A 19,807-nucleotide genomic window follows, 5' to 3' on the forward strand; every position below is an offset into this window, starting at 1 on the left:
AGTGCACACAATCTTATTGAGTATAAAAATAGGCTATATTCTTTTTAATAAAGCATCATTTCTTTCTCTTGATTTTGGATTTTGGTGTGAAATATTAACTGAACAGTTCAAATCCCAAACCTAATACAAATCCCTGTCCTTCTTCTCATTGTCACGTGTCTACCTGTCTGATGTTCCCGTTTTCCTTATTTGGTCTGGTTCCGTTTCTCGTTTGTTAATTATCATTTATTGTCCCCACCTGAGTTTCATTATCTTGTTTGCTCTTTTGTTCCTGTCTGTATATAAATCCTCAGTTCTCCCTTGTAGTTTGTCCGATCTTGAGTTAATAAAATGGGAAAGTGAGTTGATGCAGTTTCGTTCTCCTGGCTTTCATTTACATTCACACTACAACCACGCACCCGTGACACTCATGAAACATAAACTAAAAGTATCTCTATTTTAGAAAATGATTTCTATTTTAAGACCATTATGATGATGGTCTTAAATATTACTTTTATGTGATATTACTTTCATGACAATTAAGCATGTTTTCTCCTCAAAGTTGTTTTTAAAGTGCCCCTATTATGGGTTCATATTTTGTTTTTGGGAGTCCCCAGCAATAGGTTGACATGCATGCAAAAAACACTTTCATTGTCTTATAATATGCATTTATTTTTACCTTATTTGCTCAACGACTCCCAAACGATTCGCTCAATGATTAATTTTTCCAAATCCCTCCTTTGAGTGACGCTAATCTGTGGAGATTGGTCCGATTGGTCTCATTTTCATTTCATCCCGCCTGTAATGCCTAATAAAGCAGCGTTTAAATGCAACAAAAGCAACACTTAGTGGAAAAGAATGAATTTGCATTTTCATTCAGACCAAGGAGAAAAAAGACCAACAAGTGGGCGGGCAATATGCTAATGTTTCACGTTGACCTCAAAAAAAAAAAAACGACTCGTTTCAATGATTCAGAGTCGACTCTTTCTTTTGAGAGACAATAACTTTATACACGGTGCACTTTCAGATTTAAATCTTTGCAGGAGGTTTTCATTCACTTAGAGCTGTGTTACACACTGCATGAAAGCTAATTTTCAAAAATCCATAACAGGGGCACTTTAAATCATTAATGCATGCTGTTATTTTTGAATGTTTTGTAATTACCACTATATTTTCACTGTGTAATACAGTCAATTTTACTATATTACAGTAAAATTGCATACATTTTTGCTTTATAGTAGCAATGCAATGTTACAATGCACAAACGTTTATTATAAAAATAGGTATAAAAATACTGTAAATATAAAATATTTAATCAAAATATAGTTTTTTCATGAATTTGGCGTGAAATATTACCTGGACATATTTCATGAAATTCACCTACAAATGCAAGCTTTGTATAAATGTGGTGCTGCTACTTCAGGATCTATACTTGCATGCAGATTTGAATCTAGTTAAGAAGGAAAGCCAATCACTCTGCACACAATTATTGGAGATTTTTGTGTCGCCATGGTTACGCACCGCCTGTATAATTGCATGTCTGATCTCATGAGGTACATGAGGTGGGTTTTGGGGTCGGAGCAGGCAGGAGGGTGTAACTAATCTCCCTCATGATCACTACCTGTTCCTGTCAGCACCCCCACCTCTCAGTTTAGATCGGTTCCTTATTCATCTTCTCACAGAGCCAAAGGTCTGCTAGACGAGCCGCTTGTCTGCAGGCTCCTGTAATTCCAACGGTTGCGCTGATTGCCTGCTACAAGAGCAAAGCCGTGTCAGTCATTCAGCCGGGAGTAAACTGAGCGCGGGGGAAGAGAAACTAGTAATCTAGAATCTGAGTAGGCGGACTGTGAGTCTGAGTGGAGACCTGAGAGTTTAGATCACTGAGAGCCTTTGTCAAATTTGTGTTACGTGTTTCTAACGGCTCCTTTTATAGCTGCTTGCCGCCGATGGAAGTACGGCACAAATGTGTAAGATGCACAGTGCTAAATTGTGATCATTGCATTGCTTGATGGTTGCCCGTTATGCTGTCTGTTGGTTGATCTAACAAGCGATCTTTAAAGACCTGCACAAATTACCATAGATTTAAACAGTCTGATCACAAATGGGATGGTTTGCTAGTATATAAAAAAAAATTAGGTTACACTTTATATTAGGTGGCCTTAACTACTATGTACTTACATCAAAAAAATAAGTACAATGTACTTATTGTGTTCATATTGTATTGCAAAACACTTTTGCTGCTATTGAGGGGGGACATGGGTAAGGTTAGGGACAGGTTTGGTGGTCTGGGTAGGTTTAAGGGTGGGCTAACATGTAAGGGATGGGTTGACAGTGTAATTATAAATATAATTACAGAAATTAATTACAGATGTAAGTACGTATAGGTATTTTTAAAAATATAAGTATTACATGTATGTACACAGTAAGTGCATTGTATCAAATGATTAATTTAAATGTAAGTACATAGTAGTTAAGGCCACCTAATATAAAGTGGGACCAAAAATTATAATTCATTCATTTTTATTAATGTTTTTAAACAAGTCTCATCTTCTCACCAAGGCTACATTTATTTGATAGGAAAAAACAAACTGTAAAAACACCAATATTCTGAAATATTATTACAATTAAAAGAACTGCACTGTAAAAAGAGGTAACCTACAATTGTTACCATAAATAGTTTTGGTTACACTTTATTTTAAGGTGTCCTTGTTACAGTGCAATAACTTTAAATATACTGAGTAATATTAATTAACTACATGTACTCTAGGTTTAGGATTAGGGTTTGACTTAGGGTTACTTGCATGCAATTATGCAACATTGATTGATGTAATTGAATTAGTGTAAGTACATGTAACGTGTAACAAGGACACCTTAAAATAAAGTGTTACCAGAGTTTTATATATATCTATATATTTTTTTCTGTTGGAATATAACCAATTTATTTAGATGTTACCATTTTTAGGTTACCATGTTGAATATCTGTTAAAATATCATTTATTTCTGTGATGGCAAAGCTGAATTTTCAGCATCATTACTCCAGTCTTCAGTGTCACATGATCTTCAGAAATCATTCTAAATGCCGATTTGCTGCTCAAGAAACATGATTATTATCAATGTTGAAAACAGTTGTGCTACTGAATATTTTTGTGGAAATCATGACACATTTTATTTTTCAGGATTCACAAATAAATACAAAGTTCAAACGAACAGCACTTATTTGAAATTGAAATCTTTAGTAACATTATACATGTCTTTTTGCTTCTTTTGATCAACTTAAATAATTTTTAGAAAATAAAATGAGGCAAAAACTTTCTGGAAGGGATATCATTTGCATTTAAATCGCAGCAGTGGAAAATCATTAACAAAATAAATGATTGCCAGTGCATTAATCAAACTTAGAATTGTTTTGTAATGTATTCCTGCACGTAGGCAGATAGAAAGCATACAGAACAGGTAAATCTCTCAGAGTAACATGAACTTCTCCATCGCACTGAAACTCGATCTCACAGCAAAATGATGATGTGAGCTCCAATGTTTTGCTGCTTTTCTTCAAGGAAAGTCTGTTTACTCACCAGCCATATTTGCAGCTATTTAAGGCATCCCTGACCTGCAAGTCATGCATGTGTAACTATAAGAGCTGTGCGAGTAACCTCACTCCCTGGCCTCAAGAGGCTCACTATAGCGACTGACGCTAGAGGCTGTGGTTTTTAGCATCCTTTAGCACACCTCCCGTGATGGGAACGCCGGTCCTAAAAGTTGCTTCAGTGATGCCATGATTTGATTGCGTGTTGCACTGTCTCTCATTCATAATATGAGTGCACTGTCTTGGTAAATCTAAGGTCTTTGGCTTTTCTCAATATTGTCACATCATTGGACACACTGACATTACATGTTAATTACTAGTCAATGACTTTTGGTTGTTTTGTCGTTGCGAATCAGTGTAAGTGTGAACACTCCTAAATAATCAAAGTTTAGTCAGGAAACAGTTCCTTGACATTGTATTTAATACAGCACTTAGTATTAATATACTGACTTGCTTCTAAGCAAAATGACAAAACTCAATCGAATCTATTAATAACAGCATGGGAGAATCATGTGTTGAAATAATAAAATAGAAAACAAAAATCATAATACTTATTTAAATTAATCAATTCCTGTCTTATCTCAATGTCAGTTAATTTTAAACCCTGAACCATGAGCTTTAGAATGATGATAAGCTCTACATGAGCATCATAGTCATGTTCTGTGTTAGGAATGAAATACTGCTATATACCGCACACTATATAAATATGAAAAAGAATGCATCTATAAATTTCTCAGAGAGTATAGTGTGCTTCACATGACCTCACTATGTTGCATAATTTATTCGCCATTGCACATCTCAAATGAAAGTCAAGCACGATGCGTTGTGAGATACAGTGTTCTGTGCAGTGCATTCTGGTTATTTACTGCAGATGCAGCTGATAATCCAGGTGTGTCATGCTGGATACTGTAAAACACTGCAGCAGTTCTGCTGCATCCCAGCCTCCACACACGTCCGATACACGTTACTGTCCAGATTTCCAGTTCCTGCATCCTTACACTCTTATAGCAGTTCCTGATCTGCATGAACTGTAAACTGTGTGTAGACACTTTAGTAAATTGTTCAACATTTGTGACCCTGGACCACAAAACCAGTCTTAAGTGTCAATTTTTCGAAACTGAGATTTATACATCATCTGAAAGCTGAATTAATAAGCTTTCCATTGATGTATGGTTTGTTATGATAGGACTGAAAATCTGGAATCTAAGGGTGCAAAAAAAATTGAAATATTGAGAAAATCGCCTTTAAAGTTGTCCAAATTAAGTTCTTAGCAATGCATATTACTAATCAAAAATTAAGTTTTGTTATATTTACAGTAGGAAATTTACAAAAAATCTTCATGGAACATGCTCTTTACTTAATATCCTAATGATTTTTGGCATAAAAGAAAAATAGATCATTTTGACCCATACAATTTATTTTTGGCTGTTGTTACAAATACCCCAGCGACTTAAGACTGGTTTCGCGGTCCAGGGTCACATTTGAACAACAGCTACAATAGTATTTGTACATATTAAAACATATTTCTGTATGAATCATATATAAATACTGTCCATAAGTGTTAAAGCTTACTTAACTGTAGTTCAGTGCAGCAACAACAACAATAAACCAGTTAAGCAGTTTTGAAACAGTTAAGCGACTCATTCTACTAAAAAATGTACACCTCAAGATGTAGGTGAGGTTTTTTTTTTTTCTTCAGTAGAACAGTAAAGATGATTTTTAGCTGAAACCGTGGTCCTTGGTGATTCATAAAATACAAGTCAGTGGCTACCGACATTTTGAGAATCATAAAAAAAAAAAAAAAAACATGAGCAAAATTAATTCCCGTGGCTCCTGAAGATATATTGAAGTGTTATGAAGTGAAACGATTGCTCTGTTCTAGAAACTGAACGTTATTACCTGTAATCCAAATCCTCAGACAAACAGTCCACAGTGAAGTCTGGTTCACAAACAAATCGTTCTTTTGAACAGCAAATGTATCTATTATCTAAACTATCCCTTTAAGGTACTATAGTGTCACTGCTTTCGGTTAGCTACTCCCCAACAAAAAGACATATCCAAAATATAACATAAGCATTAGACTAATTACAACATTTTTTGTAGACTGGACCATTATCCCACAAGTGGCCACTTGATTAGTTGCTTTTCTGCCTGTTGTAAGTAGTTATATTGGCCATAAAACAGAGGCAAATGGATTTAGGGAGTGTGCGCACATCCAGCGAGTATGTGACTGAAGTCACGGATGAGGAGCACATTGTACACATGCTTAAGCAAAGTGTCAAAAGGACTAATTAACATATTAATGATCCCACCTTAGCACTGCAGCTCCCGTTGGATAGTCAAAACACTTTGATAAGCATGCAAATGAGAAGCCACCAGCTCAAGAAGAAATTATCTGAAGCGTGAAAGAGAAAGATAGAGGAACAGAGAGAGAGAGAGAGGGGCTGATAGTAATGATTGAACCGTTGTTTTATTTATCTTTAATTATCTGGTTTAAGCTGCTGGTGGAGGCGACATCAAAGAGAGGGAGCAGGTGCACAGTAATGCAATCTTCACCTCCATCTTTTTTTGCCACCTTTCATTCCCAGGCTTTCTTCTCCGATATGCCAATCAATACAGCAGAGAACCAGCTGTCCATCAAACGTCCAGTGACAATCAAACTAGCTGTCAGATACTGAAGTCAGGTGTGACTCAGACAACGGACATTGAAAATAATGTATGAAAAGGTTCGATTCTATGACTTTTCCAATTATGAAGACATTTTTTAGAAGCCAAAACTAATAAAAACTAGGTTTTTTTAATACACTGAAAACTCTGACAATAGATATTGCCTGCAGGTGTTCTGAATGGTTTTTAGTTTAATATTTTAGGCCAAAAATATAAAGCTGTCAGACGTAAATCCATCAACAGATGTCCATTCAGAGATGGAGATTGTTTGCTGGCCATGTATGAATTTGGCGTTAAGATAGAAACACTCATCACGAAATGTTGGACAAGCATGTCATCATCCTTCCAACTGGTAAATTATGAGCCTGAAAAGCAATTTGGACTACGAATATGTAAATAGGACTGGATGTACCGAAATATGCTTGCTAAGTACCTAGAAGGTTCCTGTGAAATGCACTTTGTAATTTACCTGGAGAAACAAAATGTATGCCAAACATAAATAGGTAGTTGATATGGAACCCTAAGAGTATTTAAGGTTTTTATGAGCTTCATGGAATACAATCTAAAATATTGGTAACACTTTACAATAAGGTGTCATTTGTTAACATTAGTTAGTGTATTAACTAACATGAACAAACAATGAGCAATGCATTTAATACACTATTTATTAATCTTTGTTAATGAAAATGCAGTTGTTCATTGTTTGTTCATGTTAGTTCACAGTGCATTAACTAATGTTAACAAACACAACCTATGATTTTAAATGAAATTAACTAAGATTAATAAATGTTGTAGAAGTATTGTTCATTCTTAGTTCATGTTTACTAATGTTGTTAACTAATGAACCTTATTGTAAAGTGTTACCAAAATATTGATGTTAATCCAGGCCATGTTACACTGAAAATACTGTTACTACCACTAATTCTGCTTCTTATTATAATAATAATAATAATAATAATACTTTATCTTTCTTACAGCCAAATTTACTCTTTCTCAAATTATATTTATGGCTTGGTTCAAGCATTTTAATTTACATTTTCATTTAATATTAATAAAAAAACATTTATTTTTCCAAATACAAAAAAAAAAAATCCATACAAATTAAAAAAAATGTTTTAATATAAATAATATACTTAATTACTTAATTGTATTTAGACAAGCCAAATGTTAATTGATGTTTAATTAATGTTTTGCAATTACAACTTCTTCATAAAAAAGCTAAATTAGCTTTAATATTAATGTTACATTTTCTCTTCAGATAAAACTAAAAATCATTTTGTTAGTCAAGTCAAAAACAACTTTGAAAGTCCTTAATGTTTATTTTCTTTTAAAAAAAAATATGCATCATATTTTCTGTTATGTACTAAAAAAAGAAAAGAAAAAAAAAGATTTAAAAATAAAAAAATAAAATAAAATAATAATCCCACAATTTCTGCAGTCAGTAAAGCTGCACTGTGTAAAAAAAAAAAAAAATGGTAACCTGCAGTTGTTACCTTAAAAATCTTTTTTTTTTTTTTTTTCTGATTTAACTCACAATAGTTTTGTTGTCATAAATTAATGTGTTTAGGTTGATTCAGTGATGCTAAACGATTTATTATTATTATTTGGATAAAATCATTTGTGACCTGTGCTGGTCACAATGAGAAAATTTAATTTTTACATTCTCTATTAAAACATTAAAAGATCTTCAAACTGATGTATGATCTGTTGAAATCGGATGAAAAATGACTGAGCTACACCTGTTTGAAGTCGATGGAGTCAGCAAAGTAAATTCAGAGAAAAACTGATTTAAAAGTTTTCTGAAGGTCCCAAAGCAAAATCACCAGCAACATTACATTTTTCCCCCACTTGTTTTCCTAATAATCATTACTAGATTAATAATCACAATATAGCTATTTTTTATTTTATTTTATCTTTGTTGTTATAAAGAACCGACGCAAAAAAAAAAAAATATATATATATAAGAAAGAAAGTGTATAGTGTAGGCTATTACTTTTTTCATTTTACATCTAAACAAAAGCATTCAAGTAAGAAAAACAAATAGTAAAATGTAAAAATCACTTACGTGTGTTTAATACAAATAAATTGATTAAAACTACAAAAGCAGCGATTGATTCCCTCTTTTCTTTTATCATTTGATCAACATTAATGCAACACACGGCCTGTATATTAAGATCTAAAATAATGTTACACATCCAATGTTTTTCCCCAACAGTTCCCCAAACGTTCACTTAAGATATAATAGATTATTTTTGCGTGAATACTTAAATATATTTAGCCTACTGTAATTCTGTGTATACGTGTATCGGGAATCGAGCGCTGTGGGGGTCATCTTTATGCGTGCTCTTCGGATGTCAATCAGCGCGAGAAGTGAAGGGAGAAAACGTACTCCTCTCAGAAAACAGACAAATAAAGATACTTTTTAGATGTTTAATTATTATTTGGACCATAACAAAATCACTCAAGACATGTTGAAAGTATGTTTGCAAGCATGTCCTGATCCAAATACTGAGGTTGAGCCATAGTGCCAAGTGCGTGGAGAAGTTCTAGTCCTACAAAGAAGATGCATGCATGATTTAATGCAAAAATATGCTGCCAAATTCCAGCCTTTCCAGCTCTATAAACAAATAATAGTAGGCAATATGCACCCAATATATTTATTCATGTTAATGTATGCTAACCAGGGGTGTAAAATTCTCACATAATTTTGAAAAAATGCTGTAGAGTGCCACATCAGTCTAGAACAACCTTCAAGTTTGGAAAAAAAAGTGTGTATTGGAAATTGTTGTATTACTTGGCTCTGAAAGAAACTGGCCATATGTCATTTTACGGAGAAATAGTTGCAGCTTAGCAAAGTGACACTATTTTATCATCACCCAAACGGATATGACAGATGGAAAGAAAATAGGAGAACTGAAAAGCGTGATCACAACACTGCTTATTGGCAGCCATTATCCAGGTAAAGACCTCTTTGCCAGCCTGTGGGCTCGAGTGTGTGTGTGTGTGTGTGTGTGTGTGTGTGTGTGTGATAAGTCTGTAAAAACACTGACCTGAACAACTCATGTATGGCTGGCTCCAGGGGAACTGTGAAGAAGCACAGAGAGAGACAGAAGACAGAGGACGTGAGAGGTCAGTTGAAAGGGCAGAAGAAGATTAGATTATCACTCAAACAAAAGGCCGGTCTGACCATATCGCCACATTACATCTGTGTGTTATGTGTAAGTGATGGAAAAGAGAATACCTTTTGAGCGTGTGCAATGGCGCTTCTCATCTGCTACATCCACCTCCATCTGCGGAGAGCCACAAATACAATTAGCGTTTTAATAAAAACTTTTATTTGTAACACAAGCCCATCTATTAATGACAGCAAAGTGTGTATTTACAGTATGTTAAAATACTTAAAGGGATAGTCCACCCAAAAATTAGAATTTTCTGATAATGTCTTCATGGGAACAGATTTGTAGAAATGTAGCATTGCATCAATGTCTCAGCAATGGATGCTCTGCAGTGAATGGGTGCCGTCAGAATGAGAGTCCAAACAGCTGATAAAAACATCACAGTAATCCTCAAGTAATCCACACCACTCCAGTCCATCAGTTAACATCTTGTAACTTGAAAAGCTACATGTTTGTAATAAACAAATTCATCATTAAGGAGTTTTAACATCACTTCTAGGCAAAATACATGCCCTTAATCTATAATAACACAGTAACAAATAGTCCATCTCCTGTTGTCTCTCACATCAAAATCCACCTACATATTTGTTTAGAGCTGTTTTGTTTTTAATTAAATTAAAATAAAAAATGTAACGTAAACCTAGCTTGTAACGTGGATAGCTTGATGTGTAAAATAAGTCATTGGTAAGTCGTCTTTCTGAAACATGTAACGTAATGGTGCTGTAGCACAAAACATTCATTTCAAAATGTTGATTTGTTTATATCTAGATCAGCTCAAAACAGCAACAGTGACTCAACCAATGGTGTGAGTGTAGGGCGGGACTATCTGTTTACCCGACCAATGGCAGATGAGGGGCGTGTTCAAGTCTGCTAGTAGCAGAAAATACACACTTGATTGTGTTTATGCATTCTATGAGATCAAGTACTGTGGCTGTCTCTGTGTAGACAGAAAGAAAGGCAGATAGCGTGAAGTGGTACCTGATGTAATTGCCGGTTTAATTGCTCTTTGGTTCAGACCTCTGTTTGCCCCACGGCCCTCTATGTTAGACGACTGATAAGAGGTCACTACACCTCCTCCAATTTCATTTTCTGAAACATGAAAAAGATAGAAACTTGTAATTATAGACATAAATGAGTGTGAAAATCACATTTACACTGGGAAGCATAGAGCGGCGTTGCAGTTTTAATATCTTCCCCACATACATTTCTTACTCTAGGCTTCAAGTTACCATAAATAAGTGAAAAATCAATGGTAAATTTGGACTTTTCTTTAGCTCATTAGCTATATTTCCTCACTTCGTACAGAATACGACAGATTCAGTTAATTCTGCCGTCACCAGCTCTGTTTCAAAGAGAAATAAACCGCAGTTGAGAGGGAGGAACTGCTTTTATTTCACATCCATGCTGCTTTTCCAATCAGGATCGTTTACAGTTTTTAATAGGATTTATTTAAAGAAATAACCACTATTTTCCATATGATTCATATTTTTGTTCACAACATAAATGGAAATGATTATAGACCACATGAGGTAATAAGATCTCATTACTTCACAAATTACACACGATTGCTGTCTTACGTTAAATTTTCCATACCAGCAGGATTAGGCGCATTAAATATAACTTCTTCATTGTGTTTGCCGAAAAACACGTCGTTTGCCAGGTTGTGAAGCAGACAGTATGATATTGACAGAGGAAATATTTTGTGGGAAGATGAGAAGCTCAAACAGCTCTTGTGTATTTGGCTGTACGAAGGGAGGAACATGTGTGGTGAAACTGGAGCAGATACAAACAAATTTGGAGCAGTGGCGTTTGATTTTTCGAGCCTCTGTTGTGCGGCCGCATTCAGAGACACTAATTAAAACCAGTGAAGCAGGCGGTAACAAATGATGTGTTAGTGGTGCTGCAGTGGAGTGTGGTGGGACAATGAAGGGCCCCTCCGGGAGCCTGATAGCACGCTTAATATCAGAGCTGCAGGGCTCTTTGACAGTGCTCCTCTGTCAAAGCCCTCTAAAAACAAACACCGAAAAAAATTAAGCTCTTGATTTCAAAACATTTTCTCAAATAAAATAATGAATTTAAAAATCAATTTTTTTTTTTTTTTATGAGATTCAACACTGTAGCTAAATGTTTGGCTGGTGGACTCAGGTTTGAGTCTTGGTGAATGGTGGTTATTGGCGGTTTACATATCTGTGAGATTTTATGTTTTTGAAAGAAGTTTTTCTGCTCACTAAGGATGCATTTATTTGATCAAAAAATACAGTACAAACAGTAATATTCTGAGCCCTCCAAACACTCTCTGAGCGGTTCAGCATGTGTACAAACCGACTTCCACTAAAAGGTTCCAAAAGCAAACCATACTGGTGCGTACAAAGTGGACCGTGACCTCATTGCTTTCACAAATCACAAAGAAATCGAACCACAAGTGGACACACAAATTAACCGTACTCAGACTGAGTATTGTTCGTTTGTGTGTCCATTTGTGGTTCAATTTCCTTGTGATTTGTGAAAGCAATGAGGTCACGGTTGAACTTCCCGTCCCGGATCAACAGCCTGAAGTTGAACCAAGCAGTTTATTATTTGTATACGTTTTGTTTGTTTGTTTGTGTATATCCTATCTATAGTTTATGATCATTATTATATTACAGGTTTTTTTCAACTGCTTACACACATTTTCAAAACTTTGCCTCTTTTTTCAAAACTTTACACACAAATCCAAGAATTGCACACACAAAATTTAAAATGCCTCACATCTCTTGCAAAATGAAGCACTGCATTCAAAATATCAAAATATCAATCTCAAAAGCAAACTTTTGCAAACACCTTTGCCATAATATTAATTCCTGTTCGATTTTTGTGTGTTGTGTTTTGCAAAAAATGTTTTATGAAATTGAAAACTGAGTCAAAGGCTCAGTTAGTGTATGGTTTGCAGACTTGGTGTGTGCTTCTGCTGTTTGAGCGTCAGCTTTCAGAAATTGTGTGACAAGTAAAGATTTTAAGCAGTTGGAAAAAAAACCCTGTATTTACTGATGTAATTATTTCAGTCTCATAATTTTTTTTTCAAAAATATATAAATAAATAAACAAACAAACCAACTGTTAACTCTAACCATACAAAACAAATCTGTTGTCATTTGTGTAATCTTCAGCTAGCTGTGCATTAAATTATTTTAAGACATGATGTGGAGGCAAAGAACCACCCGACGCACAGCTGAAATCTACAGTTCTGCCCGCTTTGAATCAGACACAGATGAAATAGTGCGGAAAGATCACATTTATTTGAATGCATGAATTATAGCATTGATTTGAATGAATTATCGAGAGAAAGAGAGAGAGGGAGAGGGGGTGAAAATTGCTTTTGTGAAGTGCATCTGTGTGTCTGCAAACAATGAGTTTAGTTACTTCAAAAAACAAACATTTTACCACCTAGTTGTTGAGAAATATAATGCAGCGATTCAGCCGCAATAACAGGTCACGTGACGTGCTCATGAACCTAGTCGCACTTGAGTAGAGCTCCGTACATTTGGCCCCTTTTTGCTGATTTTTGAGGACATTCTACTGAATAAAAATATTAATTTCTTTAAAAAAACAGTAACATGTTTTGTAAAATTATGTTGCAGTATAACAAAGAAATAGATAAATGAATGAATGAATGATAAATAAATAAAATACTGTCACATTAAAAATAAAATAATCAAAACAAAAAACATTCATATTAATATTAATAAGCAATCATACTACATTTTCATCATGATACAATCATTTTGGCCTTATTATCGATTGCACAGACAATCTCAACAATCTGAGAGCACAATTTCTATGCTAAAAAACAAATGCCTTTAGGGATTCCAATTAGAATTTGAATGCACATATTAGAATGAGTTAATGAGCCAAATGTCATTTATTCCAGTGAGGTGTGGAGTCCACTAACTAATCAAGAATTTGGCTAATGAGAAAATACCTAATTGAGACCTGTGGAACGCAGAATTTGATAAAACTAAACAAGAAAACCACCAGATTCAGAATCAGGCTAATATCCATTATAAGTAAACAAAACAGTAAAATAAATGTCTTTGAATTGAAAAAAAATCTAAAAAGGCAAAGATACAGAACTGCAATACTATAGTGTCGATCAAAGAAACCAGTGTCCTGAACTTCTTAGTCTGAATGAAGAAAATTACCACGCAATAAAACATTGTCACTTTATGACAACAAAGATTCTGTCTTTCCGAAAAGACTTCACAGCAGACCACCAACAGAAATGAGTGGGAAACATGACTACTATAAGACAAAACAAGATTAGCATTGCAGAGTCAAATGAGCGATTATCAGTCAATAAGCTGCAGTCTTCAGTCTTCTCATATTGTTTCAGAACACCTGTTCAGAGCTTGACATCCATGGTCACCTTTCACTATAAAAATAAACTGAAAAATCATAATATCTGCCTAACTTTGCCATTCAAGTTGGAATGAAATGAGGGTAAATGGCAGAATTTTAGTCGAACCACACAAATGTGTGTCCCAATATGACATGCTCTACAGTATGCACTTAACTATGCCCTGTGTACTCTACTGTAGAGTGTATTAGAAGATTACATTGCGACTGTTAAGTGCATGGTGTCCAACATTTCATTTTTTTTTTGGTTAAATAAGTGCATATGTGAAGTGCACTTCTTTGTGTGCTCACATTTTTCATGGATAATTAAGTAAACCTAAGTTTCTTCAGTGCAATAAGTGAAGTATTGGGATATTAAGTCAAACATCTTGAAATATTACTAACAATTGAACAGCACAATCTATGCAAAAGCTGCTGCCCCTCTGGTGCACACAGGGTCCAAATTCATGCACTTGTTTTCATTCACTCGTTCAAGCTCTAATACAGTAGTGGACGGCAATAGTATAAAGTGACGGAAGCCACATAAACAAACATGACATACTACTGGCTACAACAGATTTTTTTTTATTTAATTTTTTTTCAGCATTGTTATATTTTTCTCTGATTATTTTATTTAGACTGTCTGACCTGTACATAACTGAACATATTGATTACAACCCAGTGAAATCACACACACACACACCAACACACAATGACAAGCACACAGACAAAGCACACATTTGAGGGGTCTTATTTGTGAAGACGTGAGGATGTGAGGAAGCATTGTCTGTCTAAATCATACTGCGTGAACAGGGCGTGTAGAGATTGTCTTAATTAGCAGCTGTTTTCAAAAAATATTTTGGGAATCCCTTTGCTGGAATGCATCGCACAATCTAGGTTTGATTTTCTTCTAAAGGCCTAAAACATTGTTTTAAATAGGAGTCCCAGTCATCAAAGCCTAGAAAGTTCAGAGAATTTTTAAATGATGATTTCCAGACCTGGAAAAGTCAAGGAAATTACTGAAATTATAAAAATGTAATGGAAATTTTACATTGAAAATTTTTTACACTGGTTTTACAATCAAAAATAGTATTTAGTATCAACCTAAATATGTTCATTTATATTCATTACAAAAATTTTTTTGGTTTGAATCTGCCAAAAATGGCTATTTAAGGTACCAATTGCACCACATTCAGTGTATAAAGATTATATATGCTTAGCTTTTACCTAAATACACTGTAAAAAAAAAAAAAAAAGTTTGAGTATGTTTTACAAGAAGATACTATTTCATTCTTTCTACTTCAAAATTGAATTCAATGGTTACTCGATTACATCATGTGTGTGGTTTGCTCACTGTGACTCGCCAGTTGGTTGGATTTTCTGTACAGCATCATAATGTACTTAATGCAGTTTTTCACAAGGGATTCTGCTTTTAAACATGATTATTTAAAAAAAATAAGCTGAAATAATGTTGACAGATGGCTTCAACAAAAGCGTATACCACCGATTAACAACCTCAGAGCTCACAGTAGGTCTGTCTTTAGGGGTCTATGAGTTATCAATAAAAATCAACTTCCCTATTGGGAAAATGGATGGAGTTTTTACATCCGGAATCCAGCTATTGCGCTCTATGGTTTTGGGAAACACTGAATCGTTGAACTCTGTTGGTAACGACAGAGCTTATGACCATAGATGACTAACAATGCTTTTGAGAATCGCAAATGTGAGCCAATGATGTTTTACATTCTTGCACATTTCCACTGGATCACATTTGCATCGCATCCTGTTCTTGCAAATTGTTCAGAAACAGCATATATAATCAGCCACCTCAGTGTTGATTCTCTTAAAGTCAATCTTATTTTGACTGTAAAAGTCGCACACCATGACGCCTGTGTGTACTGCGGTACGTTTTCCTCAGCAGTGACGCGGTGCCATGCAGTCCACAGGAGCCGTCATTCACTCGCAGTGCAATTACCCACACACTCGCAATCGGCTGCACAATGCCGGGACGGCCGGGAAATTCAGGTGAAAGATGCCAGGCAGCAATCAGCATGAGAGAGCGAGGCCATTTTCTTTCATTTGGCATCAAACGGCAGCACCAGGCCCTTAATTACACACCAAGTGTCAGGCCGGCCAGCTGAATGCCTTGTTATTCCGCAGAGCTGCGTTCAATTCAGTTTTGTTCTGATAATCCTCAGAGAATAGAGCAAACGGAGGCTTGAACCATAACAAAGAGAGAGTCATAAGAGAGAGAGGCTTGACTGCGGTGAGGGTGATTTATGTATGCTAGTGAAACACACAGAGGGTCCGTCGTATTCCCCTGAAATCAGCTCAGATGCAGAAGCTGTGTACAGTATACGCTGTTACTGCGTTTCTCCAACCACCAACTGACTCAGAAGGAATAGCTGATAAGAATATGGAACCTGACTCAGGATCAAAGTTATCAAAGTTTAATATTCTAATTTATTGATTTAATAAAAAAAATATATATATATATATATATATATTGATTAGATCTGTTGACATAGTAATGTTGATCATACCTTCTTTTTAAATAAGTTAGCAACTTAAGTAACTTAATGAAATTGTCTTGATAACTTGGGCAATGGATTTATAGTTCCATCATGCTTTGCATAACACTTGATTAGGATAAATGTTGACATTAAGTGTAATTTATGTTTTAGGTAAAATACAAGACCTGGTATAGTGTTTAATGTCGTAGACATTTAAAATGGTTTCTTAGCTTAAATATATGGATAGAGGAGTATTCAACTTTTAAAAAATAAAAATAAATGTTTATGCTACAAATTCCTAAAACTAATTTAAGTTTAAAACCATTAAAAAAAAATAAATAAATAAAAAACTAGTAAAATACGACATAAATAAACATATTTTATTTCAGCCTATTTCAGAATTTCCAATTTTTATTTAGTTTAACTTGATGTACTAAAATAACAAAAAAAAAACTAAAACTAAAATAATAGTAACTATTTAGGCAACACTGGCATCTAGTAATGCCTTGGAAAAAAACAAAACAAACAAAAAAACAGTTAATCTTAAAAATTAAAGCATATACACAATCCCAAATAGGAAATAAAACACTTATTGAATGAGCACGTGTCCTATTCTGTGTCCTAAACTCCTGAAACGGTGTCTCATATTTTACAGCAGTCGATGCAATTTATGAAAGAAATCAATTAAACCTGTATGTGGATGTGTGTGTGAAAAAAAATTCAGATGTAACCTCTTGTGTAATTGTTAACATTTTCATAAGTAACAGTGATTTATTTACACATTTTTTCTCAGTAACTGTAATTTATTACAATTACATTTATTTTGTAATTAAATTATGTAATTTAGTTACATGTAACTAGTTACTTCCCAACACTGTATAAATATATAAATATATACATATATATATTTGTAACAAACAAATATGTATAACAAATATATAGCACTGCTGAGTTTCAGTACCCTAACCGTGTAAAATTTTCATTTACTTGTTTACATATTAATCAGATCTACAGTATATTTGTATAAAATGTATAAAATAATAAGGTATAAAATAATATGACAAAGAAAATCATTCAAAAGCCTTTAGTGCAACACATTTTGGGGGGTGAAGATCAATATGAGCCTTGCCAAATAATATCAAAGAAAAAATTCAAGCGCCCAGAGACTTTCCACAGCTCACATTTGTGCAGGTGCTAAATATGAGCAGTCATTTAGAGGCTGCTGCTATAATGGCCTGAGTTTCCACAGACAGAGTTTGTCCCGCTGGCGTCCAGCCCATCCGGCTGACTCCATTAAACAGGCACCTCGCTGACTACAACATCACAACCTCATATCTGATGATCGCCACTTCTACAGAGATGAGCAGAGATGTCAAAATAATAACAACAATAATAATCCCCTACAAAAGAAAACATATTTTCTTATATATTAATGATCGATATATTAACTACATTATTTCACATACACTGAAAACATACTGTACAGTATACTGTGTTACATATTAGTATCTTAATGGTACATACTAGCACCTTTTGAACTGGTACTGCCATAGTGACAGCTTTTTTTTTTTCTCAGAGAGTGTGTGTGTGTATATGCGATATATATATATATATATATATATATATATATACAGGTGCATCTCAATAAATTAGAATGTCGTGGAAAAGTTCATTTATTTCAGTAATTCAACTCAAATTGTGAAACTCGTGTATTAAATAAATTCAGTGCACACAGACTGAAGTAGTTTAAGTCTTTGGTTCTTTTAATTGTGATGATTTTGGCTCATATTTAACAAAAACCCACCAATTCATTATCTCAATTCATTATTCAAAAAAATTTGACTACCTGCTTATTTTGTAGCTTTAATAATAACAAACAACAAAATTAAGTAAAAAAAAAAAAAAAAAAATGCCAGACTGCATATGGACATCAAATTATTCTTTGGTTGAACATGTTAAAATTATTATTAGTCATTTCATATTTAATTGTATTTAATAATCATTATTACAATAATCAGTATACATACCGTAATGTCTCTCTTGTATGCGTCAGCTTTTAATGGCTACAGATATGTTGTGTGTGTGTGTGTGTGCGCGCGCGCATACAGTAGTCTGGGCTTAGATGGGACGCAGACAGTTTGAAGTAAACAGATGGAGGTTTGGAGAAGCTCGGCGCCTGCAGCATTAGCCTCCTACACGGATGAGACACACACATCCTCAGACTTCACCTGAACTGACCCTCGGAACGACGCGGCCTGCATGCAGTATGCTTCAAACGCTGAGATTTCTCACAAGGAGTCTGAATCCACATTTTTAACTGAGATAAATAAGAAAAGAAGGTCAGGCATGCAATAAAGACAACTTGCATTTGCAACCCATTTCCATTTTCATGTGAAACTAAATGAAATGTATGGTTTCATACACTGGGAATTGACTGGATCATCAAAAGTAAGTGTTTTTTAGCAGAATAAAGAATGTGAATTTGCAGTCAGCACAATCACTTTTGAAGAGTTTTTGACCAGAACATGAAGACAGAAGGTCAAGTAGCTCATTTATTTGTAATACTTTACAATAAGGTACCATTAGTAATGCATTAAAAACAATGAGCAATACATTTGTTACAGTATTTATCTTTGTTACAATTAGTTAATACAATTACAACTATTCATTGTTAGTTTATGTCAGCTCAGGTCTATGACATAATTTTAACAGATAAATCTTTTGATTTATTAGTACATGTTGAAATTAACATAAGATTAATAAATGCTTTAGAAGAATTTAGTCATAGTTCATGTTAACTAATGCATTTAACTCATATTAACAAATTAATTCTTATTGTAAAGTGTTACCATTTATACGCTACCATGATTTAACATTTCAAGTTTGAAAGAAGTTTCTTCTGCTCACGAGGGCTGCATTTACTTGATCAAAATTAAAGTAAAAACAGTAATATTGTGAAATATTATTATGATTTAAAATAACTGTTTTCTGTTAGAATGTTTTCAAATGGAATTTATTCCTGTAATCAAAGCTGAATTTTCAGCATCAGTCTTCAGTATCATCCTTCAGAAATCATTCTAATACGTTTTTGTTGTTGTTGCTAAAAAAAATAAATAAAAAAAAAACAGTTTGCTAAAATATTAAGCAGTTTTTTTTTAGAAACAGTTTTCAAAATCATAATCATAATAAGAAATGTTTCACAGTGCATGATTGCGTTTATCATTTTTCACCCGTGCAATTAAATCCCAGAGGTTTTGTTTGTTTGTTTTCATGAGCAACATCCCACTCTCTCTCTCATCTAAACTAATCCTTAAACACCCCTATCATTTGCAAACGTGTGAATGTCTTGAGTATCTGACGTCATTTGAGGATTTCAAAACAAGTCATTTCTGCAGCTTTTATCTCAAAAGATCAAAGAAAATGTGATTTCTCATGTGACCCCTTTCAACATTTTTCCTGATATCTTCATATTGCAGTGAGACTGGCATCATCCTTCCCTTGTTCAACAGTATATTTAAA

General features: G+C 34.2%; 1 protein-coding gene across 7 annotated transcripts in view; it reads right to left on the minus strand.

The window, feature by feature from the left end:
• The window catches only part of myt1lb (myelin transcription factor 1-like, b), a 144,462-nt gene that overhangs the window by 88,902 nt on the left and 35,753 nt on the right, over positions 1-19,807 (minus strand). For 6 of the 7 annotated variants that reach the window (XM_058749963.1, XM_058749965.1, XM_058749964.1 and 3 more), the window contains exons 2-4: positions 10,384-10,494; positions 9,471-9,519; positions 9,280-9,313 (exon numbers count right to left, since the gene is read on the minus strand). In XM_058749963.1, the coding sequence (XP_058605946.1) occupies positions 9,280-9,313; positions 9,471-9,519 (83 nt within the window). In that variant the 5' untranslated portion in view covers positions 10,384-10,494. The remainder of the gene's footprint in view (positions 1-9,279; positions 9,314-9,470; positions 9,520-10,383; positions 10,495-19,807) is intronic. The other variant, XM_058749962.1, reaches the window with a different exon arrangement.

This window comes from Onychostoma macrolepis, chromosome 17 (assembly GCF_012432095.1).
Source record: "Onychostoma macrolepis isolate SWU-2019 chromosome 17, ASM1243209v1, whole genome shotgun sequence".
Lineage (NCBI taxonomy): Eukaryota > Metazoa > Chordata > Actinopteri > Cypriniformes > Cyprinidae > Onychostoma > Onychostoma macrolepis.